General features: G+C 36.8%; 1 protein-coding gene across 1 annotated transcript in view; it reads right to left on the bottom strand.

The window, feature by feature from the left end:
• LOC135217592 (uncharacterized) overlaps positions 1 to 27,500 on the bottom strand; it is a 54,179-nt gene that overhangs the window by 13,058 nt on the left and 13,621 nt on the right. The window contains exon 8 of the mRNA XM_064253556.1: positions 27,224 to 27,476. Coding sequence (XP_064109626.1) covers positions 27,224 to 27,476 — 253 coding nt within the window. The remainder of the gene's footprint in view (positions 1 to 27,223; positions 27,477 to 27,500) is intronic.

The following is a 27,500-nucleotide window of genomic DNA, read 5'->3' as shown; positions in this document are numbered from 1 at the left end:
CGATGCAAGTTTTAATTCTGTATGTTTTGATTATGTCGCGTTCAATTCAAGTCACATTTAGGAATTAGTAATTTTACAGTCTTTTGGATGTAACGACGATGATCTTAAAGTTCAAAGTATTAGTACTGTGATTACTTTGGTTTTACTTAGCATTCCTGCGCAGAGGCGGAGCCCGTTTTAGATTTTGATTTGGTATCCTAATACAAGATTTTAATGAAAAGGTTTAGGAAGAGCCTACATAGTGAAGGACCAATTCGCAAGATTTGGACGATACGATAATTAGACCAGTTATGCTTACAGTCTCGGAAGTTTAATCCTCCTTGAAACGTGTATCTACCTCATAAATCGATACATCGATTATACATGTGTAGACCCCTATTATAATTTTACATACGAAGTTTTTTTTTTTATTTGATATTATATGAGGGTTAACCTGGATTTAATATTCTTCATGATAAATAGTAAGTATTTTCTCTTTGTCTTTATTGCAGCTGAGAAGGTCCAGGATGTCTTTCTCCATTCGATGTTGCTTTCCAGTTTATGGCCGGGGAGAAAAAGTTTTATTTCTGCCCAGAAAATGCTCAAGGTAAAATTTCCAACGCAATAATTCTCGCAAATGGCATCCACGTGTCTGTCAATCCGAAAATTTAATTGGTTTAATACAGCGGTGGTGGTGTGGTTTCCAGAATATAGCCTAAAAGGATTATTTACAATATCAAAGGTGCTTTTATAGGACCCTGACCTTTTATATGAAGTCAGCTGCACTTAGAAGTGGGAGGTGATTATCCTCTACATGAAATAGTTCAAGTTGCGTCTTAGCACTTCGCCAATCGGCATTTGTTTATGTTTTAGTCATCCGCCTATTGGCATCATATTAAATAACCTTCAGCTCCTAGGATTGTCTAATATTTCCCCATAACATGATGTATGTATATTCAAAGGCTTGGTTTGTTGATTTAACTGTCAATTAATGTGCATCATGTTGACAGCCTTCCCGGTTAGTGATCTGCAGCGTGCAACCATTTAATTGGAAGCTGGTGTCCGGAATCCTGGTTAGTTGTTTGTTGGTAGCGTTTCGTCATTAATTCGTAATGGTCTGTAGTATGTACGTCATTTAACTAATGGATGGCTTGATTGGGAAGTGTCATTGGTAGAGGCAGGAAGGTCTTTCTTAATGGTAGTGACTGTTATGGGAGTCAGGTTACGATGAATTCGTTTACAAAACCAAATTTTGATGGTCTTACATGGAAATGATGCTGTAGAAAAGAGCCTTATTAAAAAGTATTTGGAGATACATATAAAGTTTCAGTGGTTTCTCATGTTAAACTAATTAATAAGTATGGAAACAGGTTAGTAACTTTTAAGCGACTGAAAATAGAGAATGTAAAGCATAGTTAGATTTCTTAGTTACATATTTATTAATGTCTTGGTATGTAGTCAGTATGTAAAGTCTAGTGGCAATACACATATGAATTCAGTAATGAGATATAGATTGAATAATAGCACAAAAGGCAATAAATAAAATTCAGAAATACACAATGAGTAAGGTTCGGTAAATATCCATTACATCATTCGTATGACCTGAAAATGTATCCTAATTAACATTTGTCCTTTTTTTCCCAGGAATAACATTCGTTTATGCTGACAATTAAATGTAAATAGATTTACGTTATTGGGATAATAGTTTTGATGCCTGGGTGTACTATGTAAATTAGCCGTATTACAAAATGAATTAGTTTGCTGGCGTTGTATCTACAGTTTGACTAACTGCCAGGAGCAGAATTCTGGCTTTTGTGTATTGTGCATTAAAATGGAAAGAATTTCATGTATGTGTGTATATATTATATATATATATATATATATATATATATATATATAATACACTTATATATTGTTTAGTTTATAGATCGCCTCGTCTACCCAGCAGTCAGTAAATTATTCATTTGCTAGGAGAGCAGCCATTTTTCTCCTATCAGCTGACTTTAGGAGGGAAAACTTAGGCCAGACATAGGCATGTCCGGGGCCAGTCGGAGTAGCAGGGGGAGAAAAAACTCGTTAAACATTAGGGACGTATCCAAAGTGGAGTGTGTAGCTAATTAGGTACTTCTTAGGCCTACTCTTAAGATCCCTTATCCTGTGAACTATTGCTGGCCATATGTCTGTTCCCAGGATGACCTGCCAATGGGGGGAAAAGAAGCCCCAACGCCCAGGGTATGCACCTGAATCCGTTCTCAGTCCAGCACAGTCCTTGACCCAGGACAGATGTCCAAGCCAGCCTGCCCATAGGCCTAACAAAGGGGGCTAACTGGCTCACCCCAAACTCGGACAAACCCGACGCCATATTCTCCAAAATTCCTCTTCATAAGGCACCCAGGTACGTCTTGAGTTAGTCATATTGCCAGTTCTTTTCCTCCGAGTCAGATAAACTCTTCTCCACATTTTCCAATTCAAATTCGTACATATCAAACGAACCTCCCTTTGTTCCTTTTCTGCTTATTGGCCGCATGCTACCTTGTGATCGTCCCAGATAGACAAAGGCTCCATTGAATATTTCATTTAAGCACTAGAGTTCCTCCCCCAGTGAGTGTTAGATAAAAGTGACTGACCTGGTAGCTGAAATATTGTGCAAGAAGTCCTTATTTTATGTTGTGTTTAATCTGGGAACTCATTTGCAGATTGCTGAGTCCGTGCTCTGTCTCCTCGCACGCAGAGCTTCCTTACCGCTAGATACTATCAATTTTGGAAACCAGCATTGAATTAGATGTTGATTTTGGCTAGTATTTCCATATTGTGAAAGATGGAAGCGATCCAGACATTATACAGCGCTCTGCCCACGTGGCTATATGCCTTGCCTTTATCTCAGGCCATTCAACGTTGTCTTGTAAATAAATGTAATGTAAATTAATTAGCTGAGTATTCCTGGCGACCTTCCAGAACAAATCAATCCCTTTTATAGTTATCTAACGTAAGTCAGAAGCGCTCCATTTCCCATTATTTCTTCTCATTTTCCCCTTACGTTTGAGCATAAGGCCGCCCATACGTAAAAATATACAAATATATTTATACATTTGTATATATATATATATATTATATATATATATATATATATATATATATATATATATATATATATATATATATATATATATATATGTATGTATGTATGTATGTATGTATGTATGTATATATATATGCAGGCAGATGCATAAGTCAATATTCTACTACACCAAGTTGATCCCTAACTGTGGTTGGATTCAGGGGAGAAACGACACAATTGTCACTGCCCCGTTCATACTTTTAAGTATTGCATTATTCACGTGTCACGTGCAGAAGATCTCCACAACATTAGCCTCCTCATGATCCTTAACTTATAGCTCATCAGCAGCATGTCGAACTCCCTTATATATATTATCTTGCACACACTCACATGCCTTGTGATGTTAAGGCCCTCGCTTTTCAGTTCTACTTTCATTGCTTTATTTAGAGTCATTTGAGCCCTCCTTTCAGCTACATTCTCTCCTTACCACTTCCACATCTTTTTACCTTAAACATATTTTTTCAGTTCTTATGCTGTATAGAGAATGCGAACAGCATCTCCCAACAGCCTCGACCTTTCTCCTTCCATGCACGTCACTTCCATAAAATGGAGCTGGGTCAACAGCCCCTGAGTACATTTCCAAACTGGCTTTCGTAGACGCTCCAGTTCTCTTCTGTAATATTCACTTTAACCTTGCAAAACATTTATATTAATCGGTTGCTTCCATTCTTCCAACGTTCGTATTAGCGGCCATTTCACCATCTTCCTGGTTTCCATTTAATCATAACCTTACTCTGCACCCATTTATTCTCAACTTTATCCTTTTACAAATTCTGAGACTATTATTAGCATCTGCATCATCTCTTCACTATCTCCAGTGAATACTATATATCACTTGCAATTCTTGTTTTCTTATCCAACCATTTTTCACTTACATCCACCATACCTTTTACTTCTTACTACTACTTATTTGTATCCATTTTTCTTTCCGTAAAATTTTATTTTATTTTTCTTGTTACTATTTATTTGCATTTTTTCTTCCTCCTTTACTGCACCCACAGATAATCCCCACTGTTACCTTGACTACCTTGTCTTTTCAACGAATAATGATCGGGTATATTCCAGCCGTTTATTTCTTCACCATTACATCTACCACTACCTCCTCCATCTATTCTGCTCTACCATGATATTGCAAACTCGTTTCACAAATCGAAATTATTCAGCAGAGATGTCACAGGTTTTTCTTTCCTATCGTAAAGATTTCTTCAGGCGCTATGGTTTACGTTCATGAAATGTTTGAATTGAAAATTTTTTTAATATTTACTGTACATTCATTCTGATCGTGCTCATAACATTGGAATGTATTAGGTTAGTGAACTCTGAATATCAAATGTGATAAGAATATTAACAGAACTCGCTCGGTTGAGAGAGGAGAGAGAAGAGAGCAGATCACTGAGATGAGGAGGGCCGAGAGAGAGAGAGAGAGCGAGAGACCGGGGGGGGGGGGGGGGGGGGGGGGGAGGGCTTAGGAAAAGCAGTTGAGTAACGGAACACAGTTTCTGAACGTAATAACTGAGACATAATAGTTTTCCTGGTTTTATAGTAATGGTTAAGCTATAAAATCGGATCAATTAATTTAGAGAGAGAGAGAGCGACGGAGGAGAGACGCGAGAGAAGTGGAGAGATGAGATGAGAGAGAAGGGGGGGGGGGGCTTAGGAAAGCAGTAACGGAACACGTTTGTCTGAACGTAATAACTGGACATAATAGTTTTCCTTGTTTATAGTAATGGTTAAGCTATAAAATCGGATTCAATTCAATTCGAGAGAGAGAGAGAGAGAGAGAGAGAGAGAGAGAGAGAGAGAAGAGCAAGCTTAGGAAAGCAGTAGAACGGAACACGTTTTCTGAACGTAATAACTGGACATAATAGTTTTCCTTGTTTATAGTAATGGTTAAGCTATAAAATCGGATTCAATTCAATTCGATCGATCGATCGATCGAGAGAGAGAGAGAGAGAGAGAGAGAGACGGTGGGAAGTAGTGGTTGTTGGGAGGGGGTAAGAAACAAGAATTCGTGTTCTGTATTGAATAGCTGCAACATATGTTTTTCATATCTATTGCAATGGTTAGCCTGAAAAAATCTCTTCCAGATTGGAGGGAGGGAAATGCAATAGCAGAAATCATTACCCGATTGAAATATTGTAAATTATATCCTCCAACTAAGTAATGTTAGCGTTATAAATTTCAGAGAGAGAGAAGAGGAGAAGAGACGAGAGAGAGAGAGACGAGAGAGAGAGAGAGATGAGAGAGAGAGAGAGAGATGGGGTAGGGTTTGGAAAAAATAAGAAATACCAAAGGTCATCTTCTGAATTAGATAATCTATACATTCCTGTATCTTCACACACACACACACACACGTGTGTGTGTGTGATATATATATATATATATATATATATATATATATATATATATATATATGTGTGTGTGTGTGTGTGTGTGTGTGTGTGTGTGTGTGTGTGTGTAGGGATGTCGTGGTTGTTAACGTCTGATCCAAATTCGAAAACAGAGATAGAGGCTGGGTGGATTGGTGGTGGTGGGTTGGGGATGGTGAAGGGTGTTTGTTGATGTCAGGTGACGTTATGTCCCTGTTATCCCTGGAATCTTCATATCCGAATATCAGCTCATCCTTACAGAGGAGAATTTTCCATTTCACTCGCTGGCCTGTTATGACTCAAACATTATTCGGAAATTCCCCCTTGGAGCAATTTTCGCCGCATTTGAAACTACGTATTTTTTTCGTTCGCTTTTGCGCTTGTTATGCCTCGCTTATACCTCCGGCACATTGTGTTTACAGCACAGCCCCTGGCGTGTATTCTTACACGTTGTAGTGAAGTGTGCCTCTATTTCCTGCATTCTCCGAAGATTTTTCCCCTTTTCTGGCGATTTGTTTTGTCATTTGTCCATTCCTCTTCCTTCAGTGCTTGACGGGTTCTGAAAAGGTTTTACTACGTGTATGAGTCAATATACTTCGACTCTCCGTTGCATGGGATGTTTGCGAAAGTAATTCGTTTTCGCTAGAAACTGCAGGAAACGTTGGCTGCTTTGACTTAGTCCGTATTTTTCGAGCTTTAATGTTAGTCGAATTTCCATCCTTTCTCTTGTAACCCAAATGCACGAAAAATATTTTTGCTTCCTCGTCAGTTCAAACATGACCTTTGACAGAGCTAATTAGACAGTCCGAAATTGCCTAATTAGCTGAGTATGTCAGGGGAGATTTCATCCGTAATTTTCCAGTTGTTGTAATGAAGATAGATCATTACTTCTTTGAACTGAGATGTGTGTGGTTCTTTTATTTTAGATTCAAAGGGAAAGTTGAGCAACTCTGTTTCATCAAATTAGCAGAATTGGAAAAGAAAAATTGTGGCCAATGATTAGACTTCCACTGATCTTGTGTGAGTGCGCGTGTGTCTGTTTGGTTTTGTCTTGTACCTTCATCAGCTAATGTTCTTTGAAGAAAAGTGGAATCGGATCCTTGAATCACTGATATAGTGAAACATCATTTCGATCTCTATTGATTCAAAGCTTTTGAGCCTCAGCCGAAAGTGGTGTTCATCATAGCCTGATTATTGTTCAGTTAACAAAGCGTGACTTCACAGATCCGTTAAGCGGGCATTGCGAATAATTAAGATAATCCATAGTAGTCCGTCTGCAATGGAAATGTTAAGTATGTTAATTATTTCTCACCTGTGTCCTTCCATTTGGTCTCGCAGCCTTGGCGGACGTGACCTTTCCATTCGAGGGGTGGTATCTTAAGTGTTCTGTTTTTATTATATGAGATTATTTTTAATTAGTATATTATGGTTCAATTTATCGGCAATTTACACCAGACTGAATCGTCGCAACTGTTGTCTGTGTGTAATCATTATTTTTATATTTAAGGTCTTTTGTGTGGTATTTAGAATGAGTGATTTTTAACAGTTATTTTTTTCATTCCCGCTAATATTTTATCTGCATTTAAACGTTTATTAAATCAGTATGGCTTCAATATTAGACGTTTGATGCATTTTATGTCCTGATCCCAAATCTTTTTAAGTTATTTTTTCTTCGTTGTTAATGCATACATTATGCAAATAACACAATTGTACTAATTAATGCCGTTTGGTATATTAAAAATCTTATAACCTTTACAGGTTTCAGGTATTGAATAATTTGAGCAAGAATGATATAATTTGCAACGTTTATCATACCCAGGTCACTTAATGCTTTAAATGTTGATAATTTCCTTGCATTGTAAATTTTTACAAAAGCGCTGCAGTACTCATTTTCCCGCTCTGTCCGTTTATTCCCTTAGTTTTTATTTGGGAAACGAATATAGGATTTATGTATGATATTATTGATCTTTATGCTTAATAGTTACCGTTCGCTTCCGCGAATTAGATCCAGTCTTGTTGGTGATAATGGAAGCTGATCATTAAATGTTTATTAATTATATTTTATCATTTTGCTCTGATGAATTAGGTGATTTTTTATCCGGATTAAATAATGATAAAGGGATGAGTTGATAGTTAAAAGTGCTGGGGCTTGATGACACAAATTGATTCTATTGCCAATCATTGATAAGAAGGTTTTATTTGTATCTGCTTTGATGAACAGGCTCCCATTCAACACTGGAAATGCATAACATAATTGCATTTGATTGTGGTTATTGTAGCATATGACATTAAAGATAACCTGAAACTAGATTTTTATAGATATTTCTTCTTTCATTATAATAAATATTACTTTCAAAATGATGTGAAAGGGTAGTGGATGTGACTAAGAATTAACAAAGTTTGGTAGGATATAATGAGCTAATAATGTATAGGAAACATGGCTGGGTGGGGGAGAGACCTCAAAAAGCTGCTGTTTCACCTTCAGAACTTTAAAGTTGCGGCTACGTCCTGACAAAGTTTCTGAAAACCAGAAACCTTCAGCTATAATAGTTCCCTCTAATTAAAGAAACAATTCTAAGATTTGGGTTGTGAATTTACCCACGACATTGAGAAATTATTTGTGGCGAAAAATATGGAGATAAAATAATTTAAAACTCCTCAAGAGCCAACTTCCCAAACATTATTGAAATTGATGAAGAAGTAACTGGCTTACAAATTAACTTGCGTCCTTGAGAAATAGGCCAAGGTCATTTTTGATAAATGATTACCACTATCAATGGTACATGCTCTGTAAGGCTAATGAGAATCAAAGAAGATTGGAATTCAGAAAAATATGATTATGGACTTTAAATTGGCCTGTGACCATGAAGACGGTCACAAAAGGTCACAAACGTTTAGGAAGAGTAATCACCAGCTCCCAAGGTACCTGCCTACATGTTTCTTTGGAACCAGAGAGAAATCAAATGTTGAAACAGTAACTTTAACACGTTGCTCAAGATTTTGAATATCATAGATTTCTAATCATCATGGTAAGATCTATAGGAAAAACTTCTAAGATGTTGACCTTTAGATTGGCCTGTGACCCGGAAAAGTAAGTGAATAATGATAGTAATCCACAATATAAAATTCACTTTGGATCATATGTTTTTCCTGTTGTGTAATACTGGTACCCAAAAATACCAATCGCTCACAACCATATTTACATTTAACCATATTTCTCTTTCTTAGGTCATGGTGACTTTAATTTTCACGCAGTGGTGTTGACGGGGTTACTGGTAAATCTATTGAAGTTTATTCTAAAGGATAAGTTGAAGTTAGCTAAGAACGGAGGTGTTCATACTTCGCCAGAAAGAAAATATTGGTTAAAAGCGAAGTATTAAAAGAATAACAAAATTCGTAGAAACATGCAAAACTACAATTTATTTTCGAATGACATGCAGTTTAGTAGTATTTATGCATATAATTTCAAAATTAAAACTCAAAGAAAAAAGGAAAAAACTTTCTAGGAAGAATATTAAATGGGTGTACTCATAGCCAGTGTGGGTAGGAGGGACTGGAAGCTTGATATATATAGGTGCGTTTTTATTGATTAAGGTTCCACGATCAGGCAGTGGCGAGGCTGGTGTCTCGTCTTTTGTGCCTTATTGGAGTGAGTGCATAAAGCGTTTGCTCAGTCATTTTTACTAAGTAGTTAATGGTTTTAATGGCTCATGAGATGATTATTGCTGTTGTGTTTATGTATACAATTAATTCTTATGTACATATCCGCAAATATATACATATGTTTATATATATATATCATATATATATATATATATATATATATATATAATATATATATAATATATATACTATATATATATATATATATATATATATATATATGTGTGTGTGTGTTTGTGTTTGTGTGCAGTTATGCATGTCTGTACATGAATTATGACCGCACAGACCTTACTTTTTTAATTAAAAGTAAGTTTTTCATATATTAATGGATATCTCACCTTAAACACAATTTTTCACTACAGCAGCTACGCAGACCCTTAATATTCAGCTGTCCTTTTGTGTCCAGCTTTTAAACTCTCTTAAGTTTTAAATGCCCAAGAAGACAAATGTTCATTTGTATTGTCAATGTTTAAATTTCTTCATCCTCATTCAAGAGGCAAGACATGTCGTTCCTTAGCTTTCTTTTCAGTGTTTTATCTATTTATTTATTTATTCTTTTCTCTTTTTATTTGACCGAGGGTATGTGCGAGTCCTGGGTTGATTTCTTTTCGTCTCTCTTTGGTAATCTCTCGTAAGATTGTAATGTCGTGAACAACTCAAGCATTCGTAGAACTCCCGACCCTAGTATTGGTACTGAAAGAGTGCCGGATGTTTTTGGTTCAGTATATATTTGCGATTATCTGTTTGTAACTAAGAGTTCCTCTATATTTGTGGTTGAATTTACATGAGATCAAGTGAGAGAATGCATAATGTTTGAGTATCCCCTCTGAACTCCGGCATGAAGGCCAAGCTTGTGGTTCAGTTTTTCTGTCTGTATATTTATTTGTGCATCAGTGAAACCTGGTGAAAGTAAATGTTTGGCAACCCCCTCGAGGTGATTCATTTGTGGAGGGTATCGATGAATATTTGAGGATTTTACCAGAGAAACAAAGGCAAATCTTCGCCTATTGGTCCGTTAGCAGGATTTTTTGAAACCAAGTAACATTTTTCACTGACTCTGTGAAGGGAAAACGAAAAAGAAGTGTGATCCCTTGTGAAAAAACAAAGTGTGATCCGTTACAGATGATTAACTTTTTGGTGGATGTCGGCCAACCTCTGGTCCGTTTTCGAGAAGAAAGCGCCCCAAATAGTCGTCAGTGTCCGCTTGGGTTTTCATCGCCTGAAATCATCAAAATGGGTTCATTCATTCTCGAGGTATCCTATTTGTATCCGTGCGTATCTAGAAGATATTTCCAAAGACATTTTGGATTGAAAAAAAAAAAGCTATTCGGCGTAATCAAGTTTCTGTACAGCGTATTATGAAGGCCCCCGAAAATAGATCTATCTTCTGATGGTCTCTGTATGAGCTGCGTCCCATGAAACTGTCAGCCGTCCGTGGTGGCCTGTGTTGCTGCGTTGCTACAAGCACGATCATGGCTAACTTTAACCTTAAATAAATTAAAAACTACTGAGTGGATGATCACGGATAGGTAAAGCCAGCACAATAGTTTTCTTTGACAGAAAACTAAAAGGGGTTGGGGGACGTTAGGATTGTTACCTCTGGGCCAAGGAAGAGGTGATTTGATTTCGAGAACGGTTAAGATCCAGAAGTTGATCCAGTATGTTTTTTTTTTTTCTCTCCATTTTTATTGGGCCGAGGTATTTCAGCTAAGTAGAGCGTTCAGCTATCAATTCAAGGTGAAAGAATTATAGTGTCATTTTAAAATAGGCCAAAACCTTTTCTTTGCAGATATTTTACAATATATCCAAGATCTGCCACCCTACCATTGAAATAGTTTATTCTACTTTAATGTATTAGACTTATTCGTTCTTATGGTTTACCTTGAAATAATTGCCGCGGAGATTAATATTTTGTTTTCCTTCCTCTTGACCCGATTAGATAAAATCCTTCGCCTAAATAAAGTTTTGCTTAATGATCAACGTCCCGGAGAATATAAACTGGTGCTTGTTATTTTTTTATGTCATGCAGTATCATTTACTTGATTATTTACCTTTGCCAATAGACCATAATGGCATTTCTTAATTGGGTTTTTCACAATTATATTTCCCCGATTCTTCACTGGCTACTGCTTCTGCCAATTAAGTTGAAAGGAGGCAATGCATTCACCCGCGTCTAGCCATGCATATGGTTTTTGCGTTTGTGATATGCTAATCGGTGGTGCTATTAATAATGAAAGGGGTTGCTAAATCTTCCTTTATACTCTTTGATTAGTTCCTCGTTGGACGAGCGGTTTACGCGCTCGCCTACCAATTCGGTAGTCGAGTTCGGTTCCCCGCTCTGCCAACGTGGAATCAAAGGAATTTGTTTCTGGTGAGATTCATTTCTCGATATGATGTGATTCGGATTCCACAGTAAGCTGTAGATCCCATTGCCAGGTAACCAGTTGGTTCCTATCCACGTAAAAATATCTAATCCTTCGGGGTAGCCCCAGGAGAGCTGTTAATCAGCTCAGTGGTCTGATTAAACTAAGATATACTTAACTTTACTCTTTGATATACTTTCAAAAATGAAACCAAAAGGGTTTCTTGGGCCTGATAAAAATGATGGCTGTAGGACTGAGGCCTCAGTGAATGAGGGAACTCGAATAAATGATGACTACCTTTTATTTTTATTTTGTTGTTGATTACGTTTGAGCATATTATGTTTATTATGAAGGGTGAATTTTTTTAAATGGTATATCGCAGAGCCTAGATAGAGGGAATGGTACGTTTCTTTATATGTCTTAATTAGGTTTGGCAATTTCACTACTTAATGAGTCGTCTTAATGATTTTATAAATATTAGAAACTTTTGAGATACAACCGACAAAGGACGCAAAGATGCTAGATTTTAATTAGAGTTCTTGTTTGGAATTTTTTATATACGACCTCTCGTAATCAAAACAGTCTAAGCAATGTAAATGTGCATGGTTTTGAATAATTGTTAACCATCCCAAGTAACAAGAAAATTGATAAAAAAAAGGCTTGTAACTTTCCGACATGACCTGGCATTTTCTTTTTTATGTGAAAACCATTCAGCTTTTCATAAAAAGTTTAAGTGAAGCAAGTAACTTCTTGTTCATGAGAGGTAAACGTAAAGAAAAGGTTTAAATGAAGAAAAAAACTTCTTGACTGTTACGTCAGTGATTTAGAAATATGTTAGTACAAAACATTCATTCAGTTTCTTAAGTGAAAATCGGTATCTGTTGGTGAAGGAGTCTTTATGTAATGGTGTAGGCAGGAGGAAGAACTGATGGTAGAATCATAATGAAAACAATTTCGCTTTTTATATAGATTCCTTACCACAGATTTCATCGTCACTTCGTTAGTTTGTCTAGATAAATTTAATACCTCCAGTAGTGGAAATTCGCCAAAATTATATCTCCTTCAACCTGGACACGAGTTACTGTAATCCTAAAATAATGGTTCTCATCAGTTTTCTCTCCCAAAAAAGGAAAAAGGGGTTATATCTTATCCCAGTACGAGCCATTATTAAACTTGAGTTAGCCTGGAATTGGATGGAAGAGGTAAAATTAAATCCGGCAAAATAGCTTAACTTTCGGTCTTTCGATGTTCTTGTCAGTATGATGGCCTGAGTTCGTGGGTGAGTTAGTGCTCTCTCTCTCTCTCTCTCTCTCTCTCTCTCTCTCTCTCTCTCTCTCTAATTAGGCAGCTATTATTCTCTTCACATGTATAAGAATGTCAGATTGGAGGGTGATTCTTTCTCTCTTAGGAGTTTTAGATTTGAAGGTGATCTCTCTCTCTCTCTCTCTCTCTCTCTCTCTCTCTCTCTCTTGAGTATGTTATGTTATGAGTGACATTCGTTTCAAAAAGTTCTTTTGAGTTGTTTTATAAGCTTTTAGAAACGCTTGAATTAACATAATTGACTTCAGTTTTAATATACTTAATGGTTTTAATGTTACCGATCATTGTAATTGATTATACTGATTTTCATTTACTCGGGACAAGAGAACAACGAGAGTATTTGGAAAAAAATATATTATTCTTGCGTATAACTTCAAATTATCAGAACATTCTTGCACTATACATTAGTACATCACGACAGAGATACCGAATCCTTTGTTGAAAGATATAAGTACCTGGGAGAAGGTCAAAGGTTGTGGTTGTACTCTTGATAGACAATCCTACGTTCAGAAGAGTGCCATAGGAGTATACTCTCCTCAATCATTCCGTATTAATTTACCTTCAGAATTTGAGAAACTATTTCAAAGGTTGAAAGAAATGTTTGGGTCTTGAATAGAAACTTAACAATTGTTTGGGTCCTGAATAGAAACTTAACCTGGAACGTAGACTTTCAATAAATTTCTTGCTTATTTACTGATGATCACAGAATCCTAGCCATTTTTGTAGTTCACACCTTTAGCTTCCATAAAGCACAAGAATCAATATCTTATTGAAACAGAGAGAGATGTATTTGTCAAAATATGAATAATAAATTGTTAAGAATCAATAATCAGTCTGAACTATATATGCTTCGTATCACAACACAGAGATTAATTCATTAACAAAAATACATAATCGGAGCGGGAGGCAACACAAATTATCACAGTAACTCTTCGTTGAATGAGTTAGTCTCATTAAGTCAGAGTGAAATCGCATGTGGGGAAATATATAATTACGGACTTAAAAGATGTGGGATAGAATAAATCAACACTACCTATTTTACTATACTCTGTTTTTTTTTCATCTGTCCATCCGCCTGTGGTGTTTCTGTATGGTAACACTGCGTCCCGGGCTTTAGATAGTTACATTCAGCTTACATTCAACAATAATAATAATATCCTATTTCGAATATTAACGGTGTACTTCGCATACAGTAAATTATCAAAACACTTTTCAGTTGCAAATGTACACCAAGATATCCTTTTATTTACCTAAAACTTACACATACCGTAACTATTTAAAGCCCGGGACGCAGTGTTACCATACAAAAACACCACAGGCGGATGGACAGATGAAAAAAAAAAGAGTATAGTCATGCAATATTTTACACTGTATCAGTAACTTACAATGAGTATGATATACGATGGAAAATCAGTTACATGAGTGTTCGCAAACTCTGAATAAAGCCACCCTGTGATGTCTGCAGTAATTCAATAAGGCTGCTATGCTAAAATAAGAATAACCAAAACTGCAGTTATCAGTTAGCAATGTTTGCCTTACGTAACGAAGTTATATATTAGCAGCTTCGACCTCACAAAAATGAACTTAACAACAACAATACTCTAGATTAAAATTAAATAACACGAAAATCCGTTGCAGATATAGTTCAGTGGCAACTTGAAAGCCCTCTTTAATAATACTGAAGAGACGAGCTATCTGTGTACTACATGTGGATTTTAGTGTGCCCATTGAGCTAAGCTGGAAACTGAATTCGGTAGCACGAAGAGGCCAGGGGATTTCCCTGGTAAGTTTTGCAGACACGTCGTTAAGGCACAGCAGGGTTAGGCATTACCAAAATTCCAAGTGTGTTATTAGGTAAACTATGAAGTGTTTCCTTATTCCCTGTCATTCTTATCCGCGAAAGTTGCGAAGAGGCGAAATTAACTTTTTTTTAATCGTCTCGTAAATACCGCATTTTATAATATGCAACTAAACGTACAAATTTGACTAGAAAGAAACGAGTTATCCCTCGTAAGTATTAGCCCATGATCCCGTTTTCTTTCCTGGTCTCATTTTTTTTTCCGAGGCGGCTCTTGTTTCGTGGAAGAATGTTTTTATATATATTTTATATATATTGTTCCTGGTATGTAATAACACTCACATTGGCGTTCTATTTTTCCCTTTTGTAGTTTGCTATGTCTAAACCTTTTGTAGACCTGTTTTTCCTGGTAGGACAATTTCCTGTCCGTATAGCTCAGTTTCCATTCACATTTTTCGAAGGTTTTCTGCTTTTTCGTAATTATAAGCTATTGTACTGGTTTTTGCTTACTCGGGGAGTAAGCCTACAAACTACTTTATTTTATTTTGATAGGATATTTATTATTTTTTTTATTAGAATGAAAATGTAAAAAAGAAACAAAGTGTTCATGTTAAATAGTACAGAAAAAGGATTTCTAATAAAATAAAGAGTATTTGTAAAATTTTCGTTGGTGAAACAACGGGCTATTTGTCCGTAGATTTTAATTTATTTCATGAACTGAATTCAGTGGCTATGTATCCGTTCAATTATTTTGTTTTTCCACTGATAACTGAGAGTATATAAACGTGTTTAATTTGTGTAATTTCTATTTGCTCCTTGTTAGTATAAGTAATGATAATTATGAGTCTTAATTACACAAACCACTTTGCATTAATTTAGTTAGGAATATAATTTTTGCAACTTATGCGTCAGGGGAAAATCTTGCACACGTCACAAGTAAGTTGGAGGTCGGATCACGCCTTGTTTCTTTACATGATATGATTATACATATATATTATATATTAGTATATTTTATATATATCTAGATCTACCTCTGTATATATTATTCTATCTACATACATATATATATATATAATATATATATATATATATATATAATATAATAATATATATAATATATATATATATATATATATATACATATATATGTGTGTGTGTGTGTGTGTGTGTGTGTATCACATATATATTGTCCGTATTTCAGCAAAATGTCGATTGTGGATATTTTTTCAATCATTTGAGAGAAAATAAAAAAAAAATGCGCATTCGACATTTTGCCCATATAATTAATTATAAATAATATTATATAATTATTATATATATTATATAAATTATATAATATTATATATATAATATATATAATAATATTAATATATATATATATACAACATACATAGCAACATACAACATACATACTAACATACTAATTATATATACATACATACATTTACATATATATATATATATACATACATAATCTATATACAATACCCAATATATTTATATAGATATTAAAATATATAATATATAAAACATATAATATTATTATTACATATAATATATATATATATATACATAATTTAATTATATATATATATATATATATATGTGTGTGTGTGTGTGTGGTGTGTGTGTGTGTGTGTGTGTGTGTGTATGTATATATTATGTTCTGAGTCATGTTAGAGGAGTTTAACTGAATTGTGAATGAGATGTCTCAGGGCCAACGCCTAGATCTCAGAACATAAGCAGTAAACGTGATAAATCGGATGAATTACCTTGTGGTCATCTGGATTCTGGAGGCGGGCACAGGACAGCGGTACATCTGAAAGAAACAAATAACAGAGAGCATAAATGTCGTCGGGAAATAGTTAAAAGTAAGTAAGGGTCAGCCCAGCTGCCCAATTACTATCATGACCTGTCCTTTGACCTTGACGCCTCTCTGGCGGACCCTCACCCCCCACCCCATCCATATTGTATAGAACGCCTACATTCTGCCTTCAGCCGCCATGAAATTTGAACTCCTAGCTAATGGGGTGGAGAGACAAATAACTAAATATGCAATGATATATATATATATATATGGATATATATATATAATAAATATAATATATATATATATATAGTAGATATATATATATATATAAAACATACACAAACACACGTACACAACAGTTTGCAGTAAAGGTGAAAGAAAAATTCTGCGACAACGAGCTTTCTTTTACTTTTCAAGACATGATCACTGTATGTTACATGTATATATATATATATCTATATATATATATATATATATATATATATATATATATATACTATACACATATACATACATATATATATATATATATATATATTTATAATGTGTGTGTGTATGTATATAAAAACAAGAGCGAAACCTAGAAAAGTCTTTTGGTAACTATTTAATGTGGGAGTATCAGTTACATAAGATTTACTTGAATACCTAATTGCGAGCTGTGAGAAGAAAGGTAAAATAGTAGTAGAATAAATATAATCAGAAATTGTGCTATTATTGCCTTATGGTGATGTATCCCTAAACTACTATGGCTGCTCTATCTTTTTAGCCCTTTGCTTTTATCTCCGTATCTCTCTTAACTCTTACTTAGGTATTACTTAAGGTTCTTTGCAGCGTGCCTTCAGCCCTTAGCTGCGACCACTTTCGTTCCTTTTACCGTACCTCATTTCATATTCTCTTCCTTCATCTTATTTTGCACCCTCTCCTAACACTGCGAGGTTTTCTTCCTGTTACACCTTTCAACCCTTCTACTGTCAATTTCCATTTCAGTGCTGAATGACCACATAGGTCCCATTGCTTGGCCTTTGACGTAAATTCTATATTCAGCTCAACTCAACTTAACTATTACTTCTTAGTGGAACTGTACTTTATCTTCTCATATTTTCTGTATCTCTATACTTGGCTGTCCAACCCCTCAGACTCCTTTTCTTCATTGTCTGCAGTGCTGAATGGTTGAAAATGGGCCCATCGTTGGCTTGTCAGCCTAAATTTCTCAAATCAAATTATGTCCTTAAAGACGTATCCCGTAATGGAGGTTTAAGAATAGTTCCCATAATATGTTAATTATATCGCCCATAAGAGAGAACTATCCGCCACATCTCTTTAATTAAACAGCAGCTGAAACCATCTCTTCCCAAAATAACGAATTATATTTGATCTCGCGTGAAAGTTTCGCCATATAATTAAAGTTGTGATTTCCTGGGATTTGGGTGACGAGCCTGGAATGAAATCCATCATAATAGCCTAACTTTCGGTGTCCTAGTTGATGTGATACCCTGGGTTAAAGATAACGTTTGTGTAATGATTATTGGCTCTCTCTCTCTCTCTCTCTCTCTCTCTCTCTCTCTCTCTCTCATTTACACGTCTGTTGTTCAAGGAAAGGAAGAAGCGACAAGAGAAAAGGAAACGGAAGAATAACGAAGAATAATTGGACGGAGGAAACCGAGACTTTGTAAGATAAAGAATGGTATGAGGAGACTTCTAAACAAAATGTACTTTTACATATTTCACTTTAAAAAAAAACTTAATCCTATGGTTTAAGTAATGTTAATGGGCAACATCATTGAAAGTGTACTGTTAAGTGAAAAATGTCTACTTCATAAGTAAGACCCATATTGATTTGGTGATCGTGATAATTTCAAGTTTGTCAAGTCTTATGAGTATGTTCAAAGGGATCTTTGTTTCCTTTAGTGTTATAATGAGAGAAGTCCCATTATATGATATAATCAGAGAGATATTCTAGGATAATGATAACTCTGGGAATTGTTTATGAATCTGCACTTGATATAACATACAAAAATAAGAGATAAATACCATATTTGAAGTGGGCGGATGGCATATTATCCAGTAAGGATTTGAAGTGGCTGGATGGCATATTATCCACTAAGGGTTTGAAGTGGCTGGATGGCATATTATCCAATAAGGATTTGAAGTGGCTGGATGGCATATCCAGTAAGGGTTTGAAGTGGCTGGATGGCATATTATCCAGTAAGGGTTTGAAGTGGCTGGATGCCATATCATCCAGTAAGGGTTTGAACGTGGTTCTGGCTGGCATATATCAGTAAGGGAGTGAAAGTGGATGGCCGTATGGCATATATCCAGTAAGGGGTTGAAGTGGGCTGGATGGCATATTATCCAGTAAGGGTTTGAAGTGGCTGGATGCCATATCATCCAGTAAGGGTTTGAAGTGAGTGGATGGCATATTATCCATTAAGGGTTTGAAGTGGCTGGATGACATATCATCCAGTAAGGGTTTGAAGTGGGCGGATGGCATATTATCCAGTAAGGGTTTGAAGTGGCTGGATGGCATATTATCCAGTAAGGGTTTGAAGTGGCTGGATGGCATATCATCCAGTAAGGGTTTGAAGTGGCTGGATGGCATATCATCCAGTAAGGGTTTGAAGTGGGCAGATGGCATATTATCCAGTAAGGATTTGAAGTGGCTGGATGGCATATTATCCAGTAAGGGTTTGAAGTGGCTGGATGCCATATCATCCAGTAAGGGTTTGAAGTGGCTGGATGCCATATCATCCAGTAAGGGTTTGAAGTGGGCAGATGGCATATTATCCAGTAAGGGTTTGAAGTGGCAGGATGGCATATTATCCAGTAAGGGTTTGAAGTGGCTGGATGGCATAATCCGAAGGGTTTTGAAGGGCTTGGATGGCAATTATCACCAGTAAGGGTTTGAAGTGCCAGATGGCATATATCAGTAAGGATTTGGAGTGGCGGGAGGCAATATTATCCAGTAAGGCGTTTTTGAAGTGGGCGGATGGCCTAATTATCCAGTAAGGCCTGGAGTCGCTGGATGGCATTATCCAGTAAGGTTTGAAGTGGCTGGATGCCCAATATATCAGTAAGGGTTTTGGAAGTGGCTGGATAGCCATATAATCCAGTAGGGTTTGAATGGGGCAGGATGGAATATATCCATTAAGGGTTTTGAAAAAACAGTGGCGGGGGGGGGATGGGGGCAGGTTTTTAACAAAATCATCCCAGTAAGGTTTGAAGTGGGCGGATGGGCCATATTATCCAGTAGGGTTTGAAGTGGCTGGATGGCATATTATCCAGTAAGGGTTTGAAGTGGTTTGGATGCAATACATCCAGTAAGGGTTGAAAAGTGGCTGGATGGCATATCATCCAGTAAGGGTTTGAAGTGGGCAGATGGCATATCATCCAGTAAGGGTTTGAAGTGGGCAGATGGCATATTATCCAGTAAGGATTTGAAGTGGCTGGATGGCATATTATCAGTTAAGGGGTGAAGTGGGACTGGATGCCATTATCATCCAGTAGGGTTTGAAGTGCTGATTGGCAATATTCATCCAGTAAGGGTTTGAAGTGGCAAGATGGCATATTATCCATTAAGGGTTTGAAGTGGCTGGATGGCATATCATCCAGTAAGGGTTTGAAGTGGGCGGATGGCATATTATCCAGTAAGGGTTTGAAGATGGCTGGAATGGCATATTTATCCAGTAAGTGGTTGAAGTGTGGATGGGCATATCATCCAGTAAGGGTTTGAAGTGGCTGGATGGCATATCATCCAGTAAGGGTTTGAAGTGGGCAGATGGCATATTATCCAGTAAGGGTTTGAAGTGGTCAGATGGCATATTATCCAGTAAGGGTTTGAAGTGGCTGGATGGCATATTATCCCCCCCCCCCCCAGTTTTAAGGAATTTGGAAGTGGCGTGGATGGCAATCATCCAGTAAGGGTTTGAAATTGGCGGGATGGCCATATCATCCAGTAAGGGTTTGAAAGTTGGCGGGATGCCATATAATCCAAGGGTTTAAGGGTTTTGGAAGTGGGCCAAGGGAATGGGCATATTATCCAGTAAGGGTTTGAAGTGGCTGGATGGCATATTATTCAGGAAGGGTTTGAAGTTGTTGGATGGCATATTATCCAGGAAGGCTTTGAAGCGGCTGGATGGCATATTATCCAGGAAGGGTTTGAAGTGGCTGGATGGCATATTATCCAGTAAGGCTTTGAAGTGGCTGGATGGCATATTATCCAGTAAGGCTTTGAACTGGCTGGATGGCATATTATCCAAGAAGGCTTTGAAGTGGCTGGATGGCATATTATCCATGAATGCTTTGATGGCTGGACGGCATATTATTCAGTAAGTGTTTGAAGTGGCTGGATGGCATATTATCCAGGAAGGTGGGTTTGAAGTGTGGCTGGATGGTATCCTTATCCACGTCAAGAGTTTTGAAGTGGCTGGATGGCATATTATCCAAGAAGGGTTTGAAGTGGCTGGATGGTATATTATCCAAGAAGGGTTTGAAGTGGCTGGATGGTATATTATCCAGTGAGAGTTTGAAGTGGCTGGATGGCATATTATCCAAGAAGGGTTTCAAGTGGGCAGATGGCATATTATCCAGGAAAGGTTTGAAGTTGCTGGATGGCATATTATCCAAGAAGTGTTTAAAGTGGCTGGATGGCATATTATCCAGTAAGAGTTTGAAGTGGCTGGATTGCATATTATCCAAGAAGGGTTTGAAGTGGCTGGATGGTATATTATCCAGGAAGGGTTTGAAGTGGCTGGATGGCATATTATCCAGTAAGGGTTTGAAGTGGCTGGATGGCATATTATCCAGGAAGGCTTTGAAGTGGCTGGATGGCATATTATCCAGGAAGGCTTTGAAATGGCTGGATGGCATATTAACCAGGAAGGCTTTGAAGTGGCTGGATGGCATATTATCCAGGAAGGGTTTGAAGTGGCTGGATGGCATATTATCCAGTAAGGGTTTGGAGTGGCTGGATGGCATATTATCCAGGAAGGCTTTGAAGTGGCTGGATGGCATATTATCCAGGAAGGGTTTGAAGTGGCTGGATGGTATATTATCCAGGAAGTCTTTGAAGTGGCTGGATGGCATCTTATCCAGGAAGGCTTTGAAGTGGCTGGATGGCATATTATCCAGGAAGGCTTTGAAATGGCTGGATGGCATATTATTCAGTAAGGGTTTGAAGTGACTGGATGGCATATTATCCAGGAAGGGTTTGAAGTGGCTGGATGGCATATTAGTAAGAGTTTGAAGTGGCTGGATGGCATCTTATCCAGGAAGGGTTTGAAGTGGCTGGATGATATATTATCCAGTAAGATTTTGATTTGGCTGGATGGCATATTATCCAGTAATGGTTTGAAGTGGCTGGATGGCATATTATCCAGGAAGGCTTTGAAGTGGCTGGATGGCATAGTATACAGGAAGGCTTTGAAGTGGCTGGATGGCATAGTATACAGGAAGGCTTTGAAGTGGCTGGATGGCATAGTATCCAGGAAGGCTTTGAAGTGGCTGGATGGCATAGTATCCAGGAAGGCTTTGAAGTGGCTGGATCACATAGTATCCAGGAAAGCTTTGAAGTGGCTGGATGGCATAGTATCCGGGAAGGCTTTGAAGTGGCTGGATCACATAGTATCCAGGAAGGCTTTGAAGTGGCTGGATGGCATAGTATCCAGGAAGGCTTTGAAGTGGCTGGATCACATAGTATACCAGGAAGGCTTTGAAGTGGCTGGATGGCATAGTATCCGGGAAGGCTTTGAAGTGGCTGGATCACATAGTATCCAGGAAGGCTTTGAAGTGGCTGGATGGCATAGTATCCAGGAAGGCTTTGAAGTGGCTGGATCACATAGTATCCAGGAAGGCTTTGAAGTGGCTGGATGGCATAGTATCCAGGAAGGCTTTGAAGTGGCCGGATGGCATAGAATCCAGGAAGGCTTTGAAGTGGCTGGGTGGCATATTATTCAGTAAGGGTTTGAAGTGGCTGGATGGCATATTATCCAGTAAGGGTAGGGTTTGAAGTGGCTGGATGGCCCATTATCCAGGAAGGGTTTGAAGTGGCTGGATGGCATATTATCCAGGAAGGGTTTGACGTGGGTGGATGGCACATTATCCAGGAAGGGTTTGAAGTGGGTGGATGGCACATTATCCAGTAAGGGAAGGGTTTGAAGTGGGTGGATGGCACATTATCCAGGAAGGGTTTGAAGTGGGTGGATGGCACATTATCCAGGAAGGGTTTGAAGTGGCTGGATGGCATATTATCCAGTAAGGGAAGGGTTTGAAGTGGGTGGATGGCACATTATCCAGGAAGGGTTTGAAGTGGGTGGGTGGCACATTATCCAGGAAGGGTTTGAAGTGGCTGGATGGCATATTATCAAGTAAGGGTTTGAAAAATAAATTAATTTGCCAATTAGAGTGTGGACGGATTTGTGAGTAACGGAAATCATTGAAGGTTGAAGAGTTGCCACTGATATTATTACTGATAAAATAACACATGTTTTTGTAAAGTTAACCCATGAATATCGTATTGATTACCATGACAATGTGAATACTTGTGACTGATCCCGTGATGATCTTATGACAATTTATGCTGAGTTAGATTATGTGATATATTTATATAAATATGTATTCATGTGATTGAGTTAACCCATGAATATCGTATTGATTACCATGACAATGGTGAATACTTGTGACTGATCCCGTGATGATCTTATGACAATTTATGCTGAGTTAGATTATGTGATATATTTATATAAATATGTATTCATGTGATTAATACTTACCTCATTAAATAATATGTCATGCAGTGTTCTGTATTGGCAACTTTATCGTTCAATTCGAAATATAATATCCGCTAACGTTATAATTTCAAATGTAATATCCGCATACAGTGACCCGTTTTCCCATGGTTGACGTGAATAGGAAAGTAATTGTTGGCCTTATCAATTAATGAAGCTGATATGTGATATCAGTATTATATATGAACAATTTGCATGACCTATATTTCATGAAATTGTCCGATGAAAATTATCCCATTTATTATCAGTAAATCATGGAATAAAACAGTTTAATTGCCCAACGGGGCTTTTGTTTCGTGATGATTTTTGCGATTGGGAAGTGAGCTACTCATTTGATCGGCCAACTTGCTCCATATCTCTCTTTCTTAGGTTGCCGAACTTGCGTTATGTTGTTCTCGTTTGGTTGCCGGACTTGCAACAACTTGGTTGGTCCTCTGTGCTTGTGTAACATAGGAATGGTTTCTTGAATATAGACACAAACGTTATTTGAATTGTCTTTCTAGCGGGAAGGGAGTTTTGATCCCCTCTAGTAGATCTTACTCATATCATCTTGCTGTGTGACAGAATGTTAAAGTCCATAGTAAGCAACGAACAAAAAATTTGTACCCAATACTTATGATGAATAATCAGTAGCGAAGAGAAGTAAATATCAGGAACAAAAAAGTAAAAGTCCTATCTGGTACTATCTCAGGAAATTACTAATTATGATAAATATGACAGTTTAGAGGACTTCAATAATACGGAATGTTCAAAAGAGGAGATTCATTTACAAGCATTCAGTGATGTCTACCTCCTTCACGGAACCAAATAGTTACATACACATGAATGAAGAACGTATGTGCATTCATGCCTACATATATTACTATGTACACATATAGGTGATGTATGTATATGTGTATGCATGCGATTGTCATTGTCTATTTATATTACTTTGTTTTATAGAAACTCGTCGTTCTCCATCTTCTAGAGTGTTATAGTCTTCATTCTACGCAAATTTCTTTCTCTCATTAACTGCATCTTCATTTACGCCTGAATATGAAATGTCCCTCTAACTCCTACCGTAGTATTTCACTCATAAAGATATTCATCAGTTTAAATCTCGATCCAACGTAGTGACATATACTTTGCTGAATAAAAATGACATTTCATGAAGGGTCCTCTAAGTTGAAGCAGCGTTAACTGAATTTCGTATTATTGAGAAACGTGAGATTGGCTTGGGTGATGTGTCCATGTTAACTTGAGTTAAAGTGATATTGCCTTACTTTTGCCTTACTTGACCAGTAATCAGGATCTGGCACGAATGCGTGATACACCCCTTCATTTATTTTAACTGTATTTCAGTTAAACCCTGTACCAACTGCTCAAGTTATGGGTTTTGGTTTTTTAATTATATGTTTATCACGACCTCGAATTTTATATTAGATATATATACTCACCTGTTTTTGTTTACTTTTTGTTTTCAGTTTAGCACAGTGACGGTGTCTTAGTCAGGAAGTTAGATTAATAAAGGTGAGTATTACGATTTCGTTGTGATGGTGGATGTTGAAGTTGCTCTAAGTCTCGTTGTTACGTTGGGAGTTTTTTGCAACTGTAGCTCGTTCATTACTGTGAGGGTTAAATGAAAAGCTGTTCTAAACTCTTAAGCAGCTGAAATGATCAGTATTCTTTGCGTGTATATATTAGGAACCTTTGATATTTATGTTTTATTCTAAAGTATTATACTGTACCCTTATGAAAAACAATTATTTGATGATTGATGCAGAATATTCTTTGGGCATTTCATGATTGTGGACCATTTCACTGATTGATGTTTTGTTCTAAGTATTATGTCATACATACCCTTATGAACCACTATTACTTGAAAGAGAACATCTTTTGGGCATTTCACGATTGTGAATCATTTCACTGATAGCAATTTACTAATAACCTCCTTGTGACAGAGTGGATTGCATACGCGCAGTAAGTATGACGGTAACTAATTTATATATGTATAATTATCAAAGTCATGAAATTATTTGATCACCTGAATTAAAGTGCTTATGAGACGTGTGTACGAATGTCATCGACTGTAAATAATTCTGTATTAGGTGAAAGACGGACCAAGAAGTTAGGGAAGTTATATAAAAAAATTAAAAGACAATGTATTGAAGATAATATCTAAATATAGTAATTACATTTGCGGTTAAGAAGTTTTACTTGTGGAAAAAATTTACCTCTTATTTTTAATTTTTTTTTTTTACCAGGAGCATAACAAAGAAAAAGTTGTTAAGAATGTGTCGAGATTAGAGAAATCTTGTTCAAGAGAGAATTCTTGGTTATATAGAATAAAGACTTTAGAACACGTGTGTTATAGAGCTGAGTTAAAGAGAATATAGACACGATTAAGAATCCGCGACGTTGCAACATTGCAGCATTTAATGGTATTATGCTGCATTCTATTTTGCTCTTTTCTGCTCCCCTGTAAATTAAAGTGTTCATTTTGCAATGTTAGGTCAACGTAATAATAGAAGGATAGATGTGATTTAGTATGCATTTTTTCACTATTTAATTGTCGTTCTTTTGAATTAACTCGTTACAATTCTTTTTTTTTTTCTTTCTATTGAGGTACATTTTGATTGTCATCTTGATATGAATTTCAGTTTTTATTTTGATTTATTTTTTTCATTTTTCATTACACGTGCCATCCTGACGGCATTTCATCTTAATTTTAGAAAGGGCGTGCTCTTTGATTTCATGCCTTGTTTATTTTGTGTCCCTTTGTGTGTGTGTGTGTGTGTGTGTGTGTGTGTATGTATATGTGTATATATATAATATATATATATATATATATATATATATATATATATATATATATATATATATATATATATATAGAATCCTTGTTAAATCTTGACTGGTAAAGACTGGTATCTTGTGTATGTTTGTTTAGAGCGATGCAGAAGGTAGTTTACATATATGTAATTTTGGTTATTGGAGACAACTGGGTACAGTATCGAAAAACAAATCGGAATCCTCTCTCTCTCTCTCTCTCTCTCTTCTCTCTCTCTCCTCTCTTACTCTCTCCCCTCTGCATCTCTCTCTCGCTCTCTCTCTCTTTATTTCGATTACATTTTTCAGAAATTTCCTTTGAAAAATAACTACAATATTTTAAGATTGCTAATCTGTGCGTAACTGTCTTTTACATTAATCTTCCATTTACTTTAAATGCGTGAAGTCACATCGCTAATGGAGAGAGCTTAATAATCTTTATAGCTTTGGCAGGAAAATTATCAGAAAGAATCTTAATTAGGTACGACTCGGCAAAAGTTTGGGTTTTCCAGGGAGGATCAGGTGTTGTGTGTGTGTGTGTGCGTGTGTATGTATCTATATCCGGGGAAAGACCTTCATGATATTACGAAGAATTGAACTCGTTAATTTGATGCTTGTCCACAAGCCAAGTGGAATCTGGATGCGCGTGCGTATGTCAAGATTCTAAGAATATCCTCCATGTTAATAAACGGTGAGTTATCAAGCATATTTATTTCGTAAGTTTGTTGTACCATTCACGAACTTCGCTTCCTCGCGCTGCCCAGTAGCTTTGAGCCGCAATTTCAGATAGTTTCATTGATGTAAATGCTTGTACCCGGATACCCTTTCATGATCATGTAAGTTCGAGGGGTGTTTGTATTCCCTTATACCTCCCGTGGGTGACGATTTTTTATTTTCTTATTATTTTTAACATTGAATAGCAGAAGAAGTCGAGAATTATTTTGACTTAAATATTCCATATCATGGAACTGTGGTATATCTTACGTTGAAACTTTATTTCCATGAATACTGCTGTGCTTTACGGAAGTTACATCCAGCATATTTTATTTTATTTTATTGATTTTTTTGTTTACCAAATATTAAATTATAATTTGCCTTTCCGTTTTACAGTGTTGTTAAATTAGTAATTGCCAAGTATCATCACATCCTTAGAGATTATTAGCCACAAGACAGATACCAATCAATTATACATCATTTTAAATTAGTTCATGACCGATATCCAATCCTGGTCTACGTCCATATTTGGAAATAGTCTGAGCTAAAGCCAGGAGTACATAAGCCACTCTATGGCGCCACGTGGCTTCCCATAGGTTTCCATTGTTGATACGCTGTGCTCTACATAGCTTATAAACGATGGAAACCTTATAGGAAGCCACATCCCCGCCACACACCGACGCCACTATGTAGCGCCACAGCATGGCTCGTGTACTCCTGTCCTTAGTCAGATGGTGACTGGAATTCAGATCCTGTAAGAGAAAACCTTTGTCATT

Source organism: Macrobrachium nipponense, chromosome 7 (genome assembly GCF_015104395.2).
Source record: "Macrobrachium nipponense isolate FS-2020 chromosome 7, ASM1510439v2, whole genome shotgun sequence".
Lineage (NCBI taxonomy): Eukaryota > Metazoa > Arthropoda > Malacostraca > Decapoda > Palaemonidae > Macrobrachium > Macrobrachium nipponense.
The sequence above is the reverse complement of the archived record's forward strand: the minus strand, read 5'-3'. Positions and strand labels throughout refer to the sequence as shown.